This window comes from Sabethes cyaneus, chromosome 3, assembly GCF_943734655.1.
Source record: "Sabethes cyaneus chromosome 3, idSabCyanKW18_F2, whole genome shotgun sequence".
In the NCBI taxonomy this organism is placed as follows: Eukaryota; Metazoa; Arthropoda; class Insecta; order Diptera; family Culicidae; genus Sabethes; species Sabethes cyaneus.
This window is the reverse complement of record NC_071355.1, coordinates 129984877-130007209: the sequence shown is the minus strand read 5'-3', so window position 1 is coordinate 130007209 and position 22333 is coordinate 129984877. Positions and strand designations below refer to the sequence as shown.

The 22333-nt window shown below is 42.9% G+C and overlaps 3 protein-coding genes across 3 annotated transcripts; 2 read left to right on the top strand and 1 right to left on the bottom strand.

The window, feature by feature from the left end:
- The first annotated feature begins 9061 nt into the window (after positions 1-9061).
- Positions 9062-12162, top strand: LOC128740137 (uncharacterized). Its single transcript, XM_053835652.1, has 2 exons — positions 9062-9229; positions 9292-12162. Exons 1-2 carry the CDS (start codon positions 9062-9064, stop codon positions 12160-12162), a joined length of 3039 nt encoding a protein of 1012 aa, XP_053691627.1.
- Positions 12163-15335: 3173 nt separating this feature from the next.
- Positions 15336-18559, bottom strand: LOC128740135 (uncharacterized). The gene is made up of 2 exons (XM_053835650.1): positions 17029-18559; positions 15336-15340 (listed from the first exon to the last, which is right to left on the bottom strand). The coding sequence occupies exons 1-2, from the start codon at positions 18557-18559 to the stop codon at positions 15336-15338; spliced, it is 1536 nt and encodes a 511-aa protein (XP_053691625.1).
- A 576-nt stretch (positions 18560-19135) lies between these two features.
- On the top strand, positions 19136-21616 carry LOC128740134 (uncharacterized). The gene is made up of 2 exons (XM_053835648.1): positions 19136-21206; positions 21594-21616. The coding sequence occupies exons 1-2, from the start codon at positions 19136-19138 to the stop codon at positions 21614-21616; spliced, it is 2094 nt and encodes a 697-aa protein (XP_053691623.1).
- Positions 21617-22333: the final 717 nt, after the last annotated feature.

Here is a 22333-nt window from a genome sequence, read left to right as displayed (position 1 = left end):
TTTTTCAATGTACCTAACCCATTAGAATGATCTTTAGCGAGGATTTTCTGCAATCTAGCGGTTGCTGGAGTATTTTCAATGTTTTCACATGTGTGCCTCCAGTGAATCCTCTTTGATCTTCGTATTTCCCTATTATAGGCAGTGAGAGTTTGTTTATACTCCTCCCACTGTTGTGTTCGTTTAGCCCGGTTAAATAATTTCCGAGTTTTCTTCCTAAATTTCTCCAAAGTCTTGTTCCACCAAGGTACATCTCTATTCGTAGAGCGTTCCTTTGCAGGACAGCTTTCGTGATAAGCTTGTTGGATCAGGTTTGAAAGTTGTTTTGAGTTGTCCTCAAGTTCTTCACATGTCCTTGAGCAACCTTTCAAATTCTTGACTCCAACCTTCAATTTCAAATTATACTGATCCCAGTTTGTTTTCCTGGGGTCTCTTATAATTTCCTTAAGTTGCTGATTAGCTTCGTAATCAAATATGATTTGCTTGTGATCGGACAAGGATTCTTCGTTCGATACGTGCCAGTTTTTTATATTATCAGTCATCGTTGGACTGCATAGTGTTAAGTCAAGTACTTCTTGCCTTATTGCGTTTACAAAAGTTGGCTTTTCCCCTTTATTGCATATATCTATATCATTTGATGATATAAAGTCTAAAAGGAGTTCACCTCTGTTATTGGTATCTGTGCTAGCCCAAACAGTGTGGTGGGCGTTTGCATCACATCCAATTAAAAATGTTTTGTTTTGTTTCTTGCAATAAGAAACCAAATTTACAACTTCTGATGGAGGTATTTCACCCACGTCTCCTGGAAAATATGCCGATGCTACGCAAATTTCAGTCTTGCCGTGGGTCGTTAGAACCTCCATCATTATTGCTGTGAGATCTTTTGTAATCAATTCTGTGATTGGAAAACTTTTTATGTTTTCACTTACCAAAATGGCAGCTCTTGGCGAGAGCTCACCTTCGGCATAAATCAATTTACACGACTTTGTAGGAATTCCTTGTATCCTACCTTTATAGGTCCACGGCTCCTGGATCAGTGCTACATCCAGGTTGCTTTCTGTGAATCTTCTACAAAGTACAGCAGTTGCTCCCTTTGCATGATGAAGATTCACCTGGACAAACTTAATATTTTTTCTTTGTTGTTTTATATGATTTGTGGTACGACCGGGCTGTTTTGGGTTTAGTCCTGCACCGTTGACACCACTGGATCCTGGGATTTGACTGATTATATCAGCATCGCCAGTTTCGTCTTCGGTCTTATCGATGTCAGGTTCACTCCTAAGCGCTGATCCCCCACTTGATTTGTTAATTACATTTAAATTAGAATTTTTATTAATTTTTTCCATCTTAATAGTTTTAATTTGCTGGATGAAAGAATCAACTGTTCTTTACCAGCTTAGAACAGAGGGAGCAATTTACTGCACGGGGTGCCCTGGTACCATACAGGCTCCGTTTGACCTTGGGAGACTTAATTAGACCCCCCCAAGCATTCATCCTTAGGCACGGGTCGCGTTACACCGAGGATTGGGGTCCTCTTCTGCACTTCACTCAAAGTGCAGCATGCTGCAATGTTGCTTGCTACATTGAGAGCAAGCAAGTGTGCAGATCTAGATGGATCCATCACATGTTTGCCATGGTCCAGCATTGCACACCGAAAGACAAATCTCAACACTCCTCCTTTATCCTGGCTTGTGACAGACAGTTCGGGTCCCGATCCAATTTTCCCATCACTTGTTCACTCTTTTTGTGGAGCCACGCGTGTTAGTTCATCGGCAAAGGTCCCTCACTGGCGGAGTTAATAAGACCGTATAACAAAGGTTCTTTTCACCACTAGGTGGATTAAATCGGTTTTTTTGACGTAGGACTACGTCTTACGACAAGTTTTGAGATAGGGTGTCATTCCAAAAAATCGAAAAAAGCGAGCGTCACGAAAAATGAAAGGTTTTGAGCACTAATAGCTCAGTGGTTTTCCGATCGATTTTCAATATTCTTACACCAATTGATCGGAAAATCTTCTAAGAATTGACCCAAAAGAAGAAAAGTATGGATTCTTGATGTTGAACTATTGAAAAATTGAAAATAATGAACCTATGTTTTACCAGAATTATAGCTTCGTGATTGGTTGGAAGATTGTTTACGATGATCTAAACCTATACCAATTTGATATCTGTGCTTGGGAAGTAAGCCAAAACAAGTGACGAAGTTTCCTCGTTTCAACAAGATTTCTTAACACCGCGGTTCAACCAAGACCATTTTGATGTCCTTGCTTGGGAAGTACGCCAGAGAGAGTAACAAAGCCCCCTCGTGCCAACATATTTCTTACGAACGCGATTAAACCTAGTCCAATTCGATGTCTGTGTTAGGGAAGTGTGCCAGAAAAAATGACACAAGTTCGTTGTCCCAACAGATCGCAAATTCTTTACTGCGAAACGATTAAACCTCGGCGAGCTTGATATCTGTGTTAAAAAAATGTGCTACAGCTGTACTGTTCGGTTATAATACGACTCTGTATGAATATGTATGCTTGCCGTTTCTTTAGAAGTGTAGTGAAAAGATGTGCTGTTGATAAAATAGGATTGAATTGGTAATTCCCTTCAACGTGAGAAACCATGGATAATTGGATAATATAAACAATCTTTAATTTCAGTAAGGTAGCAGGAAAGCTACCGTCAATTGTTTTCAAATGCACAATCTTTTGAGAATTGAACGTATGCAATGTTACTCCTTAATATGTTAATAAATGTTACATACAACGCATGTAGCATGAATATTTAGGCCGTCCCTTATTTTTTAAAAATTGGCCTAGCGATGAGCTCAATATCACAAAATGTTCGTTTTGTTATGCAGAGTACAGCGATATGCCATTAAGGTCCCTAGGATAACGTTAAGTGGTCCCGCAACGGACCTTAAGATAAAATTATATGAATGAGCGGATCTTCCATGCAATAACAAATACGCCACTATAGTGCATACGCTTGGTCATCCTTTATTTAATTTTAGTGATGAATTCAATATCACAAAATGTTCGGTCTGACGTGCAGAGGAAGATGATATCTCGCGTAATTTTTAAGTAACATTGAGAGACTCTTTGGTCTTCCTCTCTTCCGATTATTACGGCGACATAAATGCATTTCAACAAAAGTTTTCTTGACGATTAGGTAGGTAGTGACACCAGCAACCGATTTATGCAAGGCTGATGTTTTAAAGTGCATTTGCATCGCCGTGGCAACCGAAAGAGAAGAGACACAAAGACAATTTCTCATTGTTACTTAGGTTCTTTTGAAAAGTTACGCGAGATATGCTCTTTAGGTTATATGATAACGTTAAGTGGTCCCTAACTCCAACATGACAAGCACGCTACTGTAATTGTACGTTTAATAAGTGTCAATAGGAAAATGCAAGCACGAATAGCCTGTGTGTATCTGTGTGACTGAATGAAAATAAGTTCTTTGATCTGATACCGCTCTCAGTAATACAGATATCATCACATGACACCTGATATCAAATCGAACTATTTCTTCGGCGCGTGTGTTTCATTTTCGCTACCGTTGCCAATATTTATCGAAATATTTTGAGTAGTAACAATGTCGCATAAGCTAAGAAGTGACCTCAATGCGAATTTATAATTGGTGCGCGTCTTCCCACGATACACCAAGTATGAGCTGCGTTTTATTACCAGCTCCGATTGGCGAAACTTCCAATTAAGGTGAAATTAGTCGTCATCGATTGTGCCAATTTCAAAAGCAGTTTTTTTTGTTTGAAACAAAAATTTTGTTTATGAAATTATATTCGCTGTGTTCAGATTGGCAAGAAGAATGCAGTATTTACATTTTTATAAACAGAATTCCGCTTTTCGGCCAAAAAACAGCATCCGAAATTGGGCTTTCCGACGAAAACTTAATGACTGCTAGTTTCCCGTTAAAGTGAGTGCGAAGAAGCAAGTGTTGTGCTGCTGGCAGAAAACGAAAATACCAATAATCCAGGAAGCACATTGCATTACGAAAATCATATCCCTCCATGCTGAATTAACGGCACTCTGCAAGCAAATATCACGAAAGGAGAGCAAAGGCAACATAATCGAGAGACTCTCTTCTGCAAAAAGCTTGACAATCTTTTCGATATATCCAAACGCACGGCGATAACGGATATGCAGCAAAATATTAAAAGAAAAGGGGTCCAATAGTGAAGCAAGCTCTGTTGGAGGATATACAATTTATGAAGGATCAGAAAGAAGGTCGTCGTGTATGTACTATTGCTGGTGTCGATGGAGTTCTTGCTGGCAAAATCCAGGAGAAACAGAAAGCAGAGGAGCGTAGGAAGCAAAGACAAAAGTTGCTGGAAGAACGTCGTAAGAAGAGCGAATACCAGTCAAGGATAGGTAATAGTTGTTAAACACATTTAGGGTATCAGGCTATTTTGATACTGGCTCACTTCAGAAGATATTCTTCGGCATTCATTTTGGAAACACATGGTAAGCCGAAGAAAATACTCTGAAGATCGACCACTGCCAAAATAGCGCTCTATCTTAATAGATTCAACATTGCAACATTTTAAAACTGCAACCAATACCGTAGTTCTCTACACATCTAGTGAAGATGAAGACTCTACGAATACAAGCGATGGAGACGAATATCGTGTATCGACAGAATCTCCACAAAGACGCAGAGGAACACAGAATGTTGTGACCCCTGAATTGTCACAGGCTCTTGACGCTTCAAAGGTTAGCACAGATTCTGCTCCAGTAATCTTGGCAGCAGCTGCTAAATCATTTGTTGTGGATATAAATAATACAAACATTAACCAATAAAATTAATGCAAGGCTACAACAGAAATGTTACCCTAAAAGAAAAGGCTTTTCAGAACTTGCTGCAAGAAACTTCCAAACAAACAGAAGGCATCCCTACGTAACTCTGTAGGATCGTAAAATGAACTAATTGACTTACGTTTTGAATAAAACTAATTGATTTAAGAACTAATGAACTAATGAACTAATTGAGAACCCCCAAAACCCGCCCCCGTCGCCAAGCCCATGTTGTTATAGCATCATTAATGATATCGTATTCATATTGCGAGAAATCATGTTACCACACGACAAGTGATTTTTCGGAAACGGTGTTTCGAACGTCGACTCGAGTATTAGAATGAATGGTCTATGGTTTGCGTCAGTTCTAAGAATAGCTGATGGTGGCTATTCTTCCAATGTACATTGGAGTATTTGTGCCGAAAAGTTGGTCAAAAGTAGAGTAGGGCGAGGCCTAAGTGCGATGTTTGAAGTTGTCATGAATTGTCACGAGTTATTAAGAAGCATAGCAATAAAATATATTTTATATTGATGCAATAACTCAATATCTTCACATTAACACAACGCATGGTAACCGTCTGGAGCAGGTATGTGCAAGTGCTAATGTTCGGGGTAAAAAGCTATTGCTGTGTTGTGTTTCTATATCGCCTTAAAAATCTCGAAGTGTTGACATCATCAATCAGCATATTTCATCCGTCTGTGAGCTGTGTGATGCCTGTGCGGAGCATGGTAACGTAATCGTTTGTGGCGATTTTAACCAGGCACGCATTGACTGGGAACCAACTGACAACACATCTCCACTTCTCTGTTGCCGTATGCCAGTGCGGCACTGGTCGACGGAATGATTTTTTTGAATTGCGAAATTACCTTGGCCGTATGTTATATCTTGTGTTTTATACTTCGGATTGCGCTCTTACAGTTGACGGTTGTATCACTCCACTGGTTCCCGTCGACCCGCACCACCCTCCTCTTGTATTGTCGCTGCCAATGAACAACAATAGTGCCGTTGCAGATGCCTGTGGAGATGATAGAAATAAATTGGACTGCAAGAAAATTGATTTCGCCGCATTGAAGTGAACTGTTCGCGAAGTTTTTCGCCTCCGTTTTTGCTGATGGAACTGCCTCTGACGGTGATGCTGATTTGAGCTGTCAAAGTAGTCACCCATCCATGCCAATGTAATCAATTTACTCGGAATCCGCTCTGATAAATCATTTCATCGCACTTTTACCCCCATCGCACTTTAGCCCCTCCTTACTCTATTGTTATTCATTTTTACTAGAGTAAACATACGGCACGGCGGATGGGGCGAAGAAGTACAAAATGACGGCGGGTATTCCACAGGGCTCGATTCTTGGCCCCACGCTCTGGAATGCCTTGTACGATGGAGTGCTGAGGCTCGAACTACCCACTGGGGTCGAGATCACTGGCTTCGCCGATGATATCGTCCTTACAGTGGTAGGCGAGTTTCTAGAGGAGGTGGAAATGCTGGCATCAGACGTCATAAGCATAATAGAGGGTTGGATGACGGGCGTCAATCTACGATTGGCCCACCACAAAACGGAAGCGGTGATGATCAGTAACCGTAAGTCGGTCTTAGAGGCCAAAATAATCGTTGGAGGAGAGGTGATTGTCTTCAAACGAAGTGTGAAGTACCTGAGTGTTATGGCAGACAACAGGCTGAACTTCGCCAGCCATGTGGATTATGCTTGTGATAAAGCGTCAACGGCGGTTACTGCGCTGTCCAAGATCATGCCGAACGGCTACAGTCCTAGCAGCAGTAAGAGACGCCTGATGGCCAGCGTTGCCATGTCGGTGCTACGGTACGGTGGGCCCCGGCTTTGGAGAGTAAGCGCAATCAGTCATGTCTGAACAAGGTGTTCAGGCTGTTGGCATTGCACGTCGCCTGCGGCTACCGTACCATATCGTTGGATGCGATTGGGGTTATTGCAGCCATGATTCCCATATGCATACTTCTACGTGGACATCGACATCGAGTGCCATAGGCAGAGGAACGTCAGGGGCGCTAGGGACAGAGTTGGGCTGGACTCTATTAGGCGTTGGCAGGTGGAATGGGATCGCGCAGATCATGATAGGTGGACCTATAGGCTGATCCAGAACATATCGTTCTGGATCGGCAGAGGACATGGTGAGGTAAAGTTTTTCCTTACCCTGTTTCTGTCGGGACATGGATGCTTCAAGAAGTATCTACATACGCGTGGGCGGGTAGGCTCACCCTTTTGCCCCGTTTGCACGGTAGCCGAGGAAACGGCGGAGCATGTGATGTTTGACTGCCCACGTTTCACGACCACTCGGCGGGTGATGCTTGCGGTCGTTGGGGAAGACACCAACGCCGACAACATCGTGCAGAGAATGTGCGCTGAGCAGCGCGCATGGGGTGCCGTCGATAGGGCGGCAACGGATGTGATAACGGAGTTGCAACGGCTAGAACGTTTGCAACGACAGGACCTGACATTGCTCGGCTAGGGTCAGTAATGGGCTGATTAGGCGCCCAGGCCCTAGGTGAAGCGTAGTGGCGGTACGAAGTGACAAGGGGGTTGTGCGATCCCACATACGCAACGGATAAGTCTGAGTGCTTAGGCCTGTCCTCCCTCCTGAAGTAAAACCTAACGGTAGTTCCGGGAGGGGTTCAGGAATGGGCAGCAGGAGAGTTTTTAGTAGGTAGGCGTATGTTGGCACCTTGTGAATCCTATTCGGCACCGTGAAGGTGCTGTCTATGAAGATTTTCTCCCTGCATAAACAATGGTGAAAGGAACCTTTATTATACCATCTCATTTGTCATTTAAGTTAGAATTCGACACGCCTTCGGAACATAATTTAACTTTTTGATAACACTATGGTAGTTATCATCAATACATATGCATGTCTATATAATATACTGATAAATTTGTATAATATTTCAAAGCAATCAAAAAATATCTTCCTTTTATTTGCAATTTGTTATTTTGAGTTAATAGCGCGGTTGCATTTTTGGGTTTGGTTTAAGTTAGAAACTGGTCTTTTTCCTGGATGTATTCGGAACGTTCCTAGAACGTGTCCGGCTGTGGTCAATGTAATCCTGGACACTTTATATAACGACAAATGTACTACTTTTTTCAATTTTGAGTACTTAAAGATGTCACATGTTGTATTTTAGTCCAATTCAGAAACTGATCCCCGATCCGAAACATTCCCGGCCGTGTTCAGATGTGTCCGATGATATCTTTAACATTTTATACGACTACCAATGGTCTAGTTTTGCAATTTCGAGTATTGGGGGTGTCGCATGACGGGATTGTTATGATTCAAGGTGTGTCAATTGACCACCCCTTGGATCCGAACGCACCCCAGTTGTAGCAGCCCTGCGATCGAGCGAATGCTAATCGTGTGACTGCTGTCACTGTCATGCAGGAGGGAGTTCTGATAAAATATAAAACAAAAGATAAGAGAAGACGTACACGTGATAAAATTATTTCTTTATATCTTAAATCTAGCTTAAAATTATTCTGGTTGTGGAAACTCTACTTATACTGTGAAAATTCATACTCTAAAATTAAACAGAAGGTAAAATAGTTCGTTATTGTTAAAGTTATGCTTAAAATTAATTAAAAATTGTCTTAATATAGTGGTATATCTACTTAGCCTAAAGTTAGTACGGAAAGACAAATAATAGGTTTGCTTGATTGAATTGGTGGTGAGAAAAACTATACTAAAGTGCGAAATTCTTATATCTAATGATGAATCTAAATTAAAGGTCTAAAAGTGGATTAACGGTGAGCTCGAATCTTAACGAATAAACCGGAGAAAGGGCACTAAACGTAAGCTAAACCTAGGTTAACCTAAAATTGATCTTATATCTAAAACTTATGTTTAATACAGGAATTTAAAACCCTCGTTAAGCTTCGAACGAATAAAGCGACGTTACGAATTTGGAAAGCCAAATCATCCTCTTTGTTACTCGTGTTCCGTAAGTAACAAAATTTTAAATTTGTTTATACGATGTCGAGTTCAACTGGAAATGAAACCACCGCTACCAATCAAGGTAAGAGCAAAGCTAGTTCTCTTCGAAATGCGGATGCGGCAGAAGTAAACCCCCCGTTAATTCCGACAGTAATAAAGATACCCGTAACAACCCGAGCGTTAATAAAAAGAAAGGTTCGTCTGTCAAGGACTCTACAAAGACTCCCCGTAAGAGCCAAACTTTCCTCGCGGTCGAAAATGTTGGTCAGAATTGTCGGACGCGTAACTCATTGGATAATAGCCGTATGGTACAGTGTGATAGCTGTGACGAATGGCATCATTACAGCTGTGTAGGTGTCGGTCAAGATATCGAAAATGAGCCGTGGTGTTGCGTGAAATGTGCGGAAAAGGCGAAGAAGAAGCGAAAGTCTAAGGTGACGAAGCTTGTGAAAGAGACGAAAGCAAAGGAGCGAGTAACGTACCATCATCATCGAAGAATCGTGAACCGGCAAAACAAAAATCCGCAAAATCCCAGAAGGCGGCTTTAGTGACTTCGGCAGCGTCGAAGAAATCCTCCCGGGAGCACCTGAAACTCCAACTACGGAAACTCGCAGCGGAGCAGACACTGCTTGAAGAGAAGAAAAAACTGATCGAGAAGCAGTTCAGTGTATGCCAGGAGCTAGCAAATCTAGACGACGAAGATGAGTCGGGAGATGATGTAGTGGACGGCAACTCCAAAGTAAAGGAGTGGTTGAGCGATGAACGTGACCAGGGTGAAGAGAAAGCTGAAAGTGAAGTAAGCGATGAGTACGTCGATAAAGATACCGACGATGATTCTACGGACGATGATGAGTGCGATGCGTGTGATTTCGTTCCCCAAAATCGATCCACGCCGAGGGCTATAAACGCTAGTCAGCAGAGAGGAACGAGCAGCAATGCGTTAAACGGTAGCCTGACGCGAAATCAAGTCGCTGCTCGCCAGGTCGTCGCAAAGGATTTACCCATGTTTACAGGTCATCCTGAGGAGTGGCCAATGTTTTTTTCCACCTTCGAAAGCACAACGCGTATGTGCGGGTATATGGACGACGAGAACATGCTTCGTTTGAGAAACTGCCTGAAGGGAGACGCGCTTGGTACAGTACGTAGTTTTCTGCTACACCCGTCAACATTGCGTAGGGCGATAGATGCACTTAAGCTGCGATTTAGACAGCCGCAGTTCATTATACAGTCATTGAAGGACAAAGTGTTAGCTACGCCCCCACTTAGAGCCGACTCGATGAATAAGTTGATCGATTTTGCGCTGGCAGTGCAGAATCTTGCTGTTACGATCGACGCATGCGGGCGGAAGGAATACCTGCGAGACGTTTCGTTACTGGGCGACATAGTTGGGAAGCTTCCCGCTTCGATGAAGCTAGAATGGGCGAGACACACCAGGTGTTTGCGGAGGGTCAATCTGGCGGCCTTCAGTGAGTGGATCTATGCCATAGCGGAAGATGCCTGCCTTGTTTCTGAGCCGCGTAGACAACAGGAGCCTGACCAGAACCAGGAGCCCCGCAGGAAGTCGAAGGCCTTTGTAAACACACACGCTGAGCAGTCTTCTAGCAAAGGGCGAGCATCGAGCGTATCTACGACGACTGGAGCCAGGAAAGCAAACCAAAACAGCTGCATTGCTTGCAAAGGAGCTTGCGTGTCACTCGCGAAATGTAAACGCTTCTTGGAACTCTCTTACGATGGACGGTGGGCGACAATACGCGAGGCGAGAGCGTGTCGCAAGTGCCTGAAACAGCACAAAGGTGGATGCGAATCGAGGGATTGTAAGGTAAATGGCTGCACCTTCAAACACCATCCCTCATTGCATAAGGAACTGAGCGTCAACCCATTGCACGACGAACAAGCTTGCAATGCACACCTGTCTGGGTCGAGTACAACCCTATTCCGTTACGTGCCGATTGTAGCGTATGGGAACGGAGTAATGATGCACTGCTACGCCTTCCTGGATGATGGATCCTCTCTGACGCTGATGGACCAGGAACTGGCAGATGAATTAAACCTTACGGGAGAGCCCCGGCCACTGTGTCTCAAGTGGACTGCAGGCACGCACCGTTCAGAACCTGAATCCCGTAGTGTTAATCTAGACGTCTCTGGGCCAAAGGGAAAGCGGTTTCATCTCGAGGATGTCCGCACTGTTAAAGAACTGCAGTTACCGGCTCAAACACTAGACGTGAAACAGCTACAAGCTGAAAACCGCTACTTAAAAGGTGTTCCGGTTGAACCCTATTGTAATGTTCGACCACCTATCTTGATCGGAGTAAGGCACGCAAGTGCGACGATCGTGAGAAAAAGCCGGGAAGGAAAACCGGGTCAACCAATCGCAATTAAAACCAACCTGGGTTGGACGATCTACGGTGGCTTTCCGACGGACAAGCCAATGAATATGGTACACTATACGTGCCACGTTTGCAGCTGTGAGCACGGGGAGAAGGAAAATGACGACGGATTCGTAGAACGCGCTATGAAAGAGTATTTCTTTCTTGAGAATTTGGGTGTAACGCCGCGTTCTAGGCAGCTCCGTTCTAAGGATGATGAGCGGGCCATAGAGCTTCTATACGAGTTGACCCATCATGCAAATGGGAGGTTTGAAACAGGCTTGCTGAAGGAGAAGTTTGCGGATTACGTAGCGAAGGACTACGCTCGCAAACTGACCGAAGAGGAGCTGGCGGAGGACCACGAACGTGTCTGGTATTTACCAGTCTTCCCAGTTACCAACCCTAATAAACCCGGAAAATTGAGACTCGTCTGGGACGCAGCCGCAAAAACTCATGGAGTTTCGCTGAATTCCTGTCTCCTCGCTGGGCCTGATCTGCTCACGCCGTTGGTTATCCTTTACAAGTTTCGCGAGTTCCGTTTCGCAATATGTGGTGACATTCGCGAAATGTTTCACCAAGTTGGCATACGTAGCGAGGATCAGCACAGTCAACGGTTCTTGTGGCGGGATACCGAGAAGAGCGAACCCAATGTTTACGTCATGCAGGTGATGACTTTTGGAGCATGCTGTTCTCCAGCGAGCGCGCAGTTCATAAAGAACAAAAACGCCGAAAGGTTCAGCAAACAGCACCCGACAGCTACCAGGGCAATCGTACACTGTACTTACGTCGACGACATGTTGTGCAGTACAGAAACAGAGCAGGATGCGATCGAGTTAGCAAAATCAGTCTGGTACGTACACAACCAAGGTGGGTTCGAAATTCGAAATTGGATGTCCAACTCCGTCGCCGTTCTGTCAGCACTTTGCAGTAACTCGGGAGAGGAGAAAAGCCTTGATCTATCGTCTGATCTAGCAACAGAGAAGGTACTAGGCATGTGGTGGTGCACCAAAACAGATTGCTTCACCTACAAGATCAACTAGAATAGACTGGGAAGAGACCTACTGGAGGGTGCCCGCTGTCCTACGAAGCGAGAAGTGCTCCGCATCATGATGACCATCTACGATCCACTAGGTTTGATTGCACACTATCTCATGTATCTCAAAGTACTGATGCAGGATATCTGGCGAACGGGTACAGGTTGGGATGACAACGTCGATCAACAGTGCTACGAAAAGTGGCAAACGTGGCTGAAATTCCTTCCAGAGATCGAACACTTGAAGATCCCACGCTGCTACAGACTTCAAACGAGGATTACATCTCAGATGGAGGTACAGTTGCATACCTTCGTAGATGCAGGCGAAAATGGTATAGCGGCGGTAGTATATCTTCGATTCGTAGAAAACGGTGCGGTCGAATGTCCACTCGTGGGAGCGAAGAGTCGTGTAGCCCTCCTCAAATATTTAACCATTCCTCGATTGGAGCTTGAAGCAGCACGTATTGGTGCTAGACTATCCGTTTCTGTTCATCAAGGATTATCCATAGGGATCTCAAAGTGTGTCTACTGGTCAGACTCCAGAAATGTACTCTCTTGGATACGGGCTGATCACCGCAAGTACAGCGCATTCGTGGCAGCAGGGGTCTGCGATATTCTGGACCTGACAAACGTTGTCGAATGGAGGTGGGTTCCAACGAGGTGGAATGTCGCGGACGAGGGTACGAAATGGCACTGTCGTCCACCGCTAACGGGTGACAGCAGATGGTTCAAAGGACCTGAATTCCTTTGGCAGGGTGAAGAGAAGTGGCCGGTGATATCTGTCAAGACGACGGAAACTGCAGAAGAGCTGCGCGCAAGTGTAAATGTGCACATTGAAACGATCAGCGGGACAATCCCTACGACAAATTTTCGTACCTGGAGGAGATTAGTCCGTGCTACAGTATACATTTTCCGGTTTACTAAAACACACGTCCAAATAAGTTCGCCAAAATCACTGGATGCTTCACTAGTGAAGAAATCCGCCATGCCGAAGAATTTCACATTCGTATCGCGCAGCAGGATAAGTTCCCACAGGCATTATCGATTCTCCAACGTAACGAAAACGTAGCACAAACGAAGCCCGCTCTACAAACTTAGCCCATACCTCGACGACAGACGACTACTGTGTATGCACGGCAGAACAGAAATGTGTAAATTTCTAATACCATACTGTCAACCCTATCATTCTTCCACACGACCACCCGATTACGCTCCTCATCGTAGAAAGCTACCATCAAAGGTTTCATCATCGCAATCACGAGTCGGTAATTAACGAAGTTCGTCAGAAGTACTGCATCAGTCGACTGCGCAGGGTATACGCTAAGATCAGATCCGACTGTCAACGCTGTAAGTTGCGAGAAGCTCGTCCGCGACCCCCCGCGATGGCAAATCTTCCGGTATGTAGGCTTACAGCGTTCGTTCGTCCTTTCACGCACACCGGTATTGATTATTTTGGTCCCATGAAAGTGGCTATAGGGAGACGGGTTGACGTTCTTCTGACTTGCCTTACGATCCGTGCGGTTTACATAGATATAGCTAGCTCACTGTCAACAAGCTCATGCGTAATGGCGATACGCAACTTCATGGTGCGACGAGGCACACCGGCTGTTTTCTACGGCGACAGAGGAACCAACTTCATTGGCTCCGAGCGAGAGCTGAAGCAGACATTGCTGAAACTAGATCAACACAAGATGACGCAGGAGCTCGTGTCTTCGACAACCACCTGGCGCTTTAATCCACCAGCATCTTCTCACATGGGAGGGAGCTGGGAACGGCTTGTTCAATCAGTGAAGCGTACCTTGGCAGAATTTCAGTTACCGCGTCGCCCGACAGACGAAGAGCTAAGGAATGCGTTGGTCGAGGTTGAAGGCATCCTGAATGCGAGACCCCTTACACACGTGCCCATTGAGGATGAGGCAGCTCCCGTTCTTACCCCAAATCACTGGTTGCTTGGCAATTCCGACGGCTCTAAACCCTGGACAGAGCTGGACGATAATTCAATCGCTTTGTGTCGTGGCTGGCACTTATCTCAGCAAATGGCGAACCCAGAAGTGGGTGCGAGAGAACTTACCAGAAATCACCCAGCGATCTAAGTGGCATGAGAAGGTCCCGCCGATCAAGAGAAATGATATTGTGCTGATCGTGGACCCGGATCTGCCGACGAATTGCTGGCCGAAAGTGCGCATCATTGGGACGGTAAACCGAGACGGTCAAGTACGCACGGTTACGATCAAAACAACGAAGGGCGTGTACGAGAGACCGGCAGTTAAGGTTGCGGTGCTTGACGTTAGAGGAAAGGAGGAGTTAGCAGACTAAGAGGCGGAGTTAGGGGGGCTCCGTAGCCGCAAGGTTACCGAGTCTGCTTTGACAAGCGAGTGGTCGTGGGTTCGAATCTTAGTAGAATCAAGCCATTCGATGTCAAGTGACTTTAGCATGGGTTTATTCTCAGGCCCCTCCATTTACCCTTCCTTCGTGCTGAATTCTATATTTACCCTCTGAAGCCTCTTGACTTGACAGTGCAAATATCCCTCCAATAGTTAAGTGTACTGGTCAGAGGTACGAATGAGTCCTCGCCAGGGACGGCTGTAATATGGGATAGTGCTGGCAGCGAGGAATAAGTGGGTAAAGTAGATCAAGCTTTGAAGGAAGGGTAAACCCCAATACACGCAAGCACGCATAAAAAATTCAATAAGCATATCGCTCACTCAATAGCGATTATAGCAAAAAAAAAATGCAGTGCAGGTCATACAGCAAAATCCCGGGCAATATTACAATAGATCAACTATACTGGTCGCAGTAATGAGTCCACACATGGAAATAAAAAAAAGAGGCGGAGTCAGCAAACTGGGGGGGAGTGTCAATTGAACACCCCTTGGATCCGAACGCACCCCAGTTGTAGCAGCCCTGCGATCGAACGAATGCTAATCGTGTGACTGCTGTCACTGTCATGCAGGAGGGAGTTCTGATAAAATATAAAACAAAAGATAGGAGAAGACGTACACGTGATAAAATTATTTCTTTATATCTTAAATCAAGCTTAAAATTATTCTAGTTGTGGAAACTCTACTTATACTGTGAAAATTCATACTCTAAAATTAAACAGAAGGTAAAATAGTTCGTTATTGTTAAAGTTATGCATAAAATTAATTAAAAATTGTCTTAATATAGTAGTATATCTACTTAGCCTAAAGTTAGTACGGAAAGACAAATAATAGGTTTGCTTGATTGAATTGGTGGTGAGAAAAACTATACTAAAGTGCGAAATTCTTATATCTAATGATGAATCTAAATTAAAGGTCTAAAAGTGGATTAACGGTGAGCTAGAATCTTAACGAATAAACCGGAGAAAGGGCACTAAACGTAAGCTAAACCTAGGTTAACCTAAAATTGATCTTATATCTAAAACTTATGTTTAATACAGGAATTTAAAACCCTCGTTAAGCTTCGAACGAATAAAGCGACGTTACGAATTTGGAAAAGCCAAATCATCCTCTTTATTACTCGTGTTCCGTAAGTAACAAGGTGCATCTATGTTCAAGTTTCATATATTCCGGAACTTTTTCCGGACATGTCTTTGGAACCTTACATCCGTTCCAAATTATGTTCAATAGAATTCTTCGCTAGCAACAATGTGAGTATTATTGTACCGTCATCCGGGGCGAGATTGTGCCAAAAAAGCATATAGTTTTGTTCTTTAGCTTAGTATACACACAATTTAGGAACTAAGTTGATTTCAAACCTGTCAATATATACTAAATTGCTCAATTAACAACTACCGTAGAGATGGTTTAGTTACAATGAAACCTAATTTTACTGGAAGTGCATGAACTTTGGTACAATCTCACCCCTTCTTGGGGTTGACATTGTGCCAAAAACCCGAATTAATCCACCTAGCGGCGTGACCTAGCCTTTCTACTGCCACAACAATCATTATTTATTTTCTCAAAATCCTTATTTGCCAGTAAAATTCACAACGTATTGCGTAGAATAATTATATTTTCTTTCCTTGGGTGCGTAAATACTTGTAAGCGTCATTTATGTTATTTGATGAACACCTTATCTAGTTTGCTTTAGACGTTGTCGACTGTTAGTTTCGTAATTTTTATCGTACTTTTTTGGCCTTTTCAGTCTTTTACGGAAATTAGAACTGGCTTTTTCAATTCACTCCGACGTTTCGACTATTTATTTTAGTCTTTTTCAAGGATAGCTATAATATTTTGTCATGTTTGTTTTAGTTATAAATGTCTTTTGTTTCGATTGTACCTACAGTTGTCTCAGTTCGTCGTTAAAAATCTTTAATTTTAAGAATGTAAATGTCTTCTTTAGTTTTTCTGTGCATATCTGTCGTCTGCAAAAGATTAATATTTATAGTCTGTCTCAGTTTAGTACAGTTTGTTGGTGAAAAAACCTTTCCAAAAACTTCGCTACTATCATAGTTGAACCTACTTTTCAAACTTCGCACACTAACTGTTTTCACCGTTGCTATCTAATTGGGAAGGGGTGGTAGGGAAATTGTGCTTCTGAGTGGGTTTTATGGAGGCTAGTATCCCTGCGTATGTATGGTTTAATCCATCTACGTCGCTCCGTCTGTTGATTGTATTGGGTGTATTGTAGATATGGCACATTTCTAATATTGGGAGAGCTTTTTTCTTGTAACTGCGATCGACTATTTTGGTGTTGGGTAGATCAAATCTGTGGTTGTTATCTATGCAGTGTTCTACGAGAGCGGTTTTTTCTCTGAGAGCTCTTATCTGGTTATCAGCTGTTGTGAGTCCGTTTTTTATAAACTTGTCCAGCTGATTGATAGTGGTTTGGTGGCCAGAGAGTCTTGTTTTGAGATGGTTGGTTGTCATCCCAATGTATATTGACTCACATTCTCTACATTTGGTACTGTAAATGACGTTGTGTTGCATTAGTGTTGGGAGAGTGTCTTTAATTGGTGGGAGGAGAGCACTTAGATTATTGGTGTTTGAGTATGCAATTTTGATATCACCAAGTTCTCTTTTGAGAATTTTGGCAATTCGAGGTGATAAGTCTGCTATGTGTGGGATTGATCTGTAAAGTTGTGTGGGTTGCTTTACTAGAAATGGTTGCTGGTTAGATGGTATTTGGCTTTCTCGATCTTCTGGTGATGATGCTGTCTGGGTAGGCGATGGTCTATGGATGGCTGGCTGTTCGTTGGACGTCGTTGTATTGCTGGATTTACATGGTGTGTTCGGTGGTGGTGGCGGTGGTGGCGGTGGCGGCGGTGGTGGCGGTGGTGGGCTTGGTGGTGGGCTTGGTGGTGGTGGTTTCTCGGAGCTCCGGTTGCTTTGGTTGACGTAGCGGTTCCAACATCGGTTGATCAGCTTGATTGGGTAGTCATTGCGTTTCAGGTGTGATTGTATGATTGAGTATTTTTCAGCGTTGGTATAGTTTGTAGAGAGTCTGTCGACACGGGTGATGAAATTAATAGCGGTGTTCATTTTTTGACTGAGTGGGTGGAACGAGTGGTAGTTGATCAGTCTTCCGGAGGATATGCTTTTGGTGTACCATTGGGTCTGTATGGTTTGGTCGTTTTTCCGTATGAGTAGCATGTCTAGGTATGGCAACTGGCAGTCTTTCTCTGCTTCGGCTGTGAATTGAAGCATTGGGTGGTAACTATTAAATGAGTTTAGAACCTCTGACATCTTGCCGTGCGGAACTGTAAGAAGTAGATCGTCGACATATTTTTTAACAACTGGTATCGATATGTGTATTGTGCTCATTACTGTATCGATTAGTGTGTCAATAACAATTTCGGCTAGTATAGGGGAGAGCGGATTTCCCATAGCCGTTCCTTTTATTTGATGGTAGTATTTGTTGTCAAATTGAAAGTAGCTGCAATCCATGCAGAAATTGACCATCTCTAGGAAAATGTCTAAGCAGATATTGGTATTTGATCTGATGTGTTGCCAATGATCTATAATCCCTTTCGTTACTAGTTCCTGTGGGATGTTTGTAAATAGAGAGATCACGTCCAGAGAGATCATCTCGTAGTTTTGTGGTAGTGTAATTGAGTTGATAAACCGGCAGAAAGCAAACGAATCTGTTACACTGTAGTTGCTTTTGATGGATGCTTGTAGTATTTTGCATATATATTTCGAGAGTGCGTACGATGGAGCGGTCATGTTGGGTATAACGGGGCGGAGTGGTAGGTTCGGTTTGTGTGCTTTGGGCTGGCCGTATATTCTGGGGCAGGTGGCAGTGTTTGTTTTTAGAGAGTAGTATTCGTTTTTATCGACCAGTTTCAAGTCATATAGGCGTTGTACTATTCTGTTGTTCATGGTTTGGTATCTAGATGTCGGGTCTCTGGTGATTTGCTTGTAGGTGTTGGTATCCAGCAGTAGCTCGTTCATTTTAGTCTTGTAATCGTCGATGTCCATTATTACCGTTCGATTCCCTTTATCAGCAGGCATAACGCGTATAGTTGGATTTTCTTTAATAAAGTTTCGGGTGGTTTTTACTGCGGTTGTGCAGAATCGTGTTAGGGGGTCGTTTTGTCTTCTAGATTTCATGTCGTGGATATGATTTTGGATGGTGTTTGCTACTAGGCATCTGGTTTGATTTTGTGTTGTTTTATCGGGGTTTGATCGTATTATTGATTCCACATCCGCTATTAGGTGGTATATGGGAAGTTGGCTTATGGTGATGTGAGGAAGAGTGAATTTTGGACCCAGGCTTAGCAAGATTTTTGTATCTGGTGGTAGCTGTTGTTTAGTGGCATTATAGATTGCATTTTCGTTGTAGGTTGGAGTCGAAAGAATTTCCTAATCAAATGCAGAAAAAATGGTGTGAGTCCAGCACATATAACAAATGCTTTCAAGTGCATACACTCATTATTAGAAGAAAACAGTCCTTATCTCAGTAAAATCTCAAAACATATCGATCGCTTCAAAAGATCTATACTTTCCACCGAAATTCAACACACGTTTTACAAAATTAAGCAGTTAAACCGACAAATGGATGAATGTAAACAACGAATCCACAGTAGTGTGAATATCGAAGATTCCAAAACATTCATCTTCACACAAGAGATGGCCTATCAAAAATGTTTACAGCGAAAAACACACTGCACCGAAAAGAAAGCACGACAGATCATCTCTAAGCTGGAAAACAAGGTATCGAACACTCCAACCTACAACGAAAATGCAATCTATAATGCCACTAAACAACAGCTACCACCAGATACAAAAATCTTGCTAAGCCTGGGTCCAAAATTCACTCTTCCTCACATCACCATAAGCCAACTTCCCATATACCACCTAATAGCGGATGTGGAATCAATAATACGATCAAACCCCGATAAAACAACACAAAATCAAACCAGATGCCTAGTAGCAAACACCATCCAAAATCATATCCACGACATGAAATCTAGAAGACAAAACGACCCCCTAACACGATTCTGCACAACCGCAGTAAAAACCACCCGAAACTTTATTAAAGAAAATCCAACTATACGCGTTATGCCTGCTGATAAAGGGAATCGAACGGTAATAATGGACATCGACGATTACAAGACTAAAATGAACGAGCTACTGCTGGATACCAACACCTACAAGCAAATCACCAGAGACCCGACATCTAGATACCAAACCATGAACAACAGAATAGTACAACGCCTATATGACTTGAAACTGGTCGATAAAAACGAATACTACTCTCTAAAAACAAACACTGCCACCTGCCCCAGAATATACGGCCAGCCCAAAGCACACAAACCGAACCTACCACTCCGCCCCGTTATACCCAACATGACCGCTCCATCGTACGCACTCTCGAAATATATATGCAAAATACTACAAGCATCCATCAAAAGCAACTACAGTGTAACAGATTCGTTTGCTTTCTGCCGGTTTATCAACTCAATTACACTACCACAAAACTACGAGATGATCTCTCTGGACGTGATCTCTCTATTTACAAACATCCCACAGGAACTAGTAACGAAAGGGATTATAGATCATTGGCAACACATCAGATCAAATACCAATATCTGCTTAGACATTTTCCTAGAGATGGTCAATTTCTGCATGGATTGCAGCTACTTTCAATTTGACAACAAATACTACCATCAAATAAAAGGAACGGCTATGGGAAATCCGCTCTCCCCTATACTAGCCGAAATTGTTATTGACACACTAATCGATACAGTAATGAGCACAATACACATATCGATACCAGTTGTTAAAAAATATGTCGACGATCTACTTCTTACAGTTCCGCACGGCAAGATGTCAGAGGTTCTAAACTCATTTAATAGTTACCACCCAATGCTTCAATTCACAGCCGAAGCAGAGAAAGACTGCCAGTTGCCATACCTAGACATGCTACTCATACGGAAAAACGACCAAACCATACAGACCCAATGGTACACCAAAAGCATATCCTCCGGAAGACTGATCAACTACCACTCGTTCCACCCACTCAGTCAAAAAATGAACACCGCTATTAATTTCATCACCCGTGTCGACAGACTCTCTACAAACTATACCAACGCTGAAAAATACTCAATCATACAATCACACCTGAAACGCAATGACTACCCAATCAAGCTGATCAACCGATGTTGGAACCGCTACGTCAACCAAAGCAACCGGAGCTCCGAGAAACCACCACCACCAAGCCCACCACCAAGCCCACCACCGCCACCACCGCCGCCACCGCCACCACCGCCACCACCACCGAACACACCATGTAAATCCAGCAATACAACGACGTCCAACGAACAGCCAGCCATCCATAGACCATCGCCTACCCAGACAGCATCATCACCAGAAGATCGAGAAAGCCAAATACCATCTAACCAGCAACCATTTCTAGTAAAGCAACCCACACAACTTTACAGATCAATCCCACACATAGCAGACTTATCACCTCGAATTGCCAAAATTCTCAAAAGAGAACTTGGTGATATCAAAATTGCATACTCAAACACCAATAATCTAAGTGCTCTCCTCCCACCAATTAAAGACACTCTCCCAACACTAATGCAACACAACGTCATTTACAGTACCAAATGTAGAGAATGTGAGTCAATATACATTGGGATGACAACCAACCATCTCAAAACAAGACTCTCTGGCCACCAAACCACTATCAACCAGCTGGACAAGTTTATAAAAAACGGACTCACAACAGCTGATAACCAGATAAGAGCTCTCAGAGAAAAAACCGCTCTCGTAGAACACTGCATAGATAACAACCACAGATTTGATCTACCCAACACCAAAATAGTCGATCGCAGTTACAAGAAAAAAGCTCTCCCAATATTAGAAATGTGCCATATCTACAATACACCCAATACAATCAACAGACGGAGCGACGTAGATGGATTAAACCATACATACGCAGGGATACTAGCCTCCATAAAACCCACTCAGAAGCACAATTTCCCTACCACCCCTTCCCAATTAGATAGCAACGGTGAAAACAGTTAGTGTGCGAAGTTTGAAAAGTAGGTTCAACTATGATAGTAGCGAAGTTTTTGGAAAGGTTTTTTCACCAACAAACTGTACTAAACTGAGACAGACTATAAATATTAATCTTTTGCAGACGACAGATATGCACAGAAAAACTAAAGAAGACATTTACATTCTTAAAATTAAAGATTTTTAACGACGAACTGAGACAACTGTAGGTACAATCGAAACAAAAGACATTTATAACTAAAACAAACATGACAAAATATTATAGCTATCCTTGAAAAAGACTAAAATAAATAGTCGAAACGTCGGAGTGAATTGAAAAAGCCAGTTCTAATTTCCGTAAAAGACTGAAAAGGCCAAAAAAGTACGATAAAAATTACTTATTTAGTTTTATAATCGGTTGGCCATAACTTTCGGGTTTCAGAACCACATACGAAACTTGTTTTGAACTGACAATATGAAATATGTGTTCATAGCAGATTTTTTGATATTTTTTTTGAGTGGTTTTAACCCAAAGGGTAGATTTTTTTGATATTAATACCATGTGTTCAAAAGTTAGCATCTTTGAAAAACAAGAGTTCAGAAAAATTATTATTATACTTCGCTTTTGAAGAAAAAGGATATCTACAACAAAATGATTAATCTCAAAATTTTACTATTAGTTTGCTTGGCTTCAATTTTGCAATATATCTGAATTAGAAAAAATAACTGAATAGAGCATTAGATATG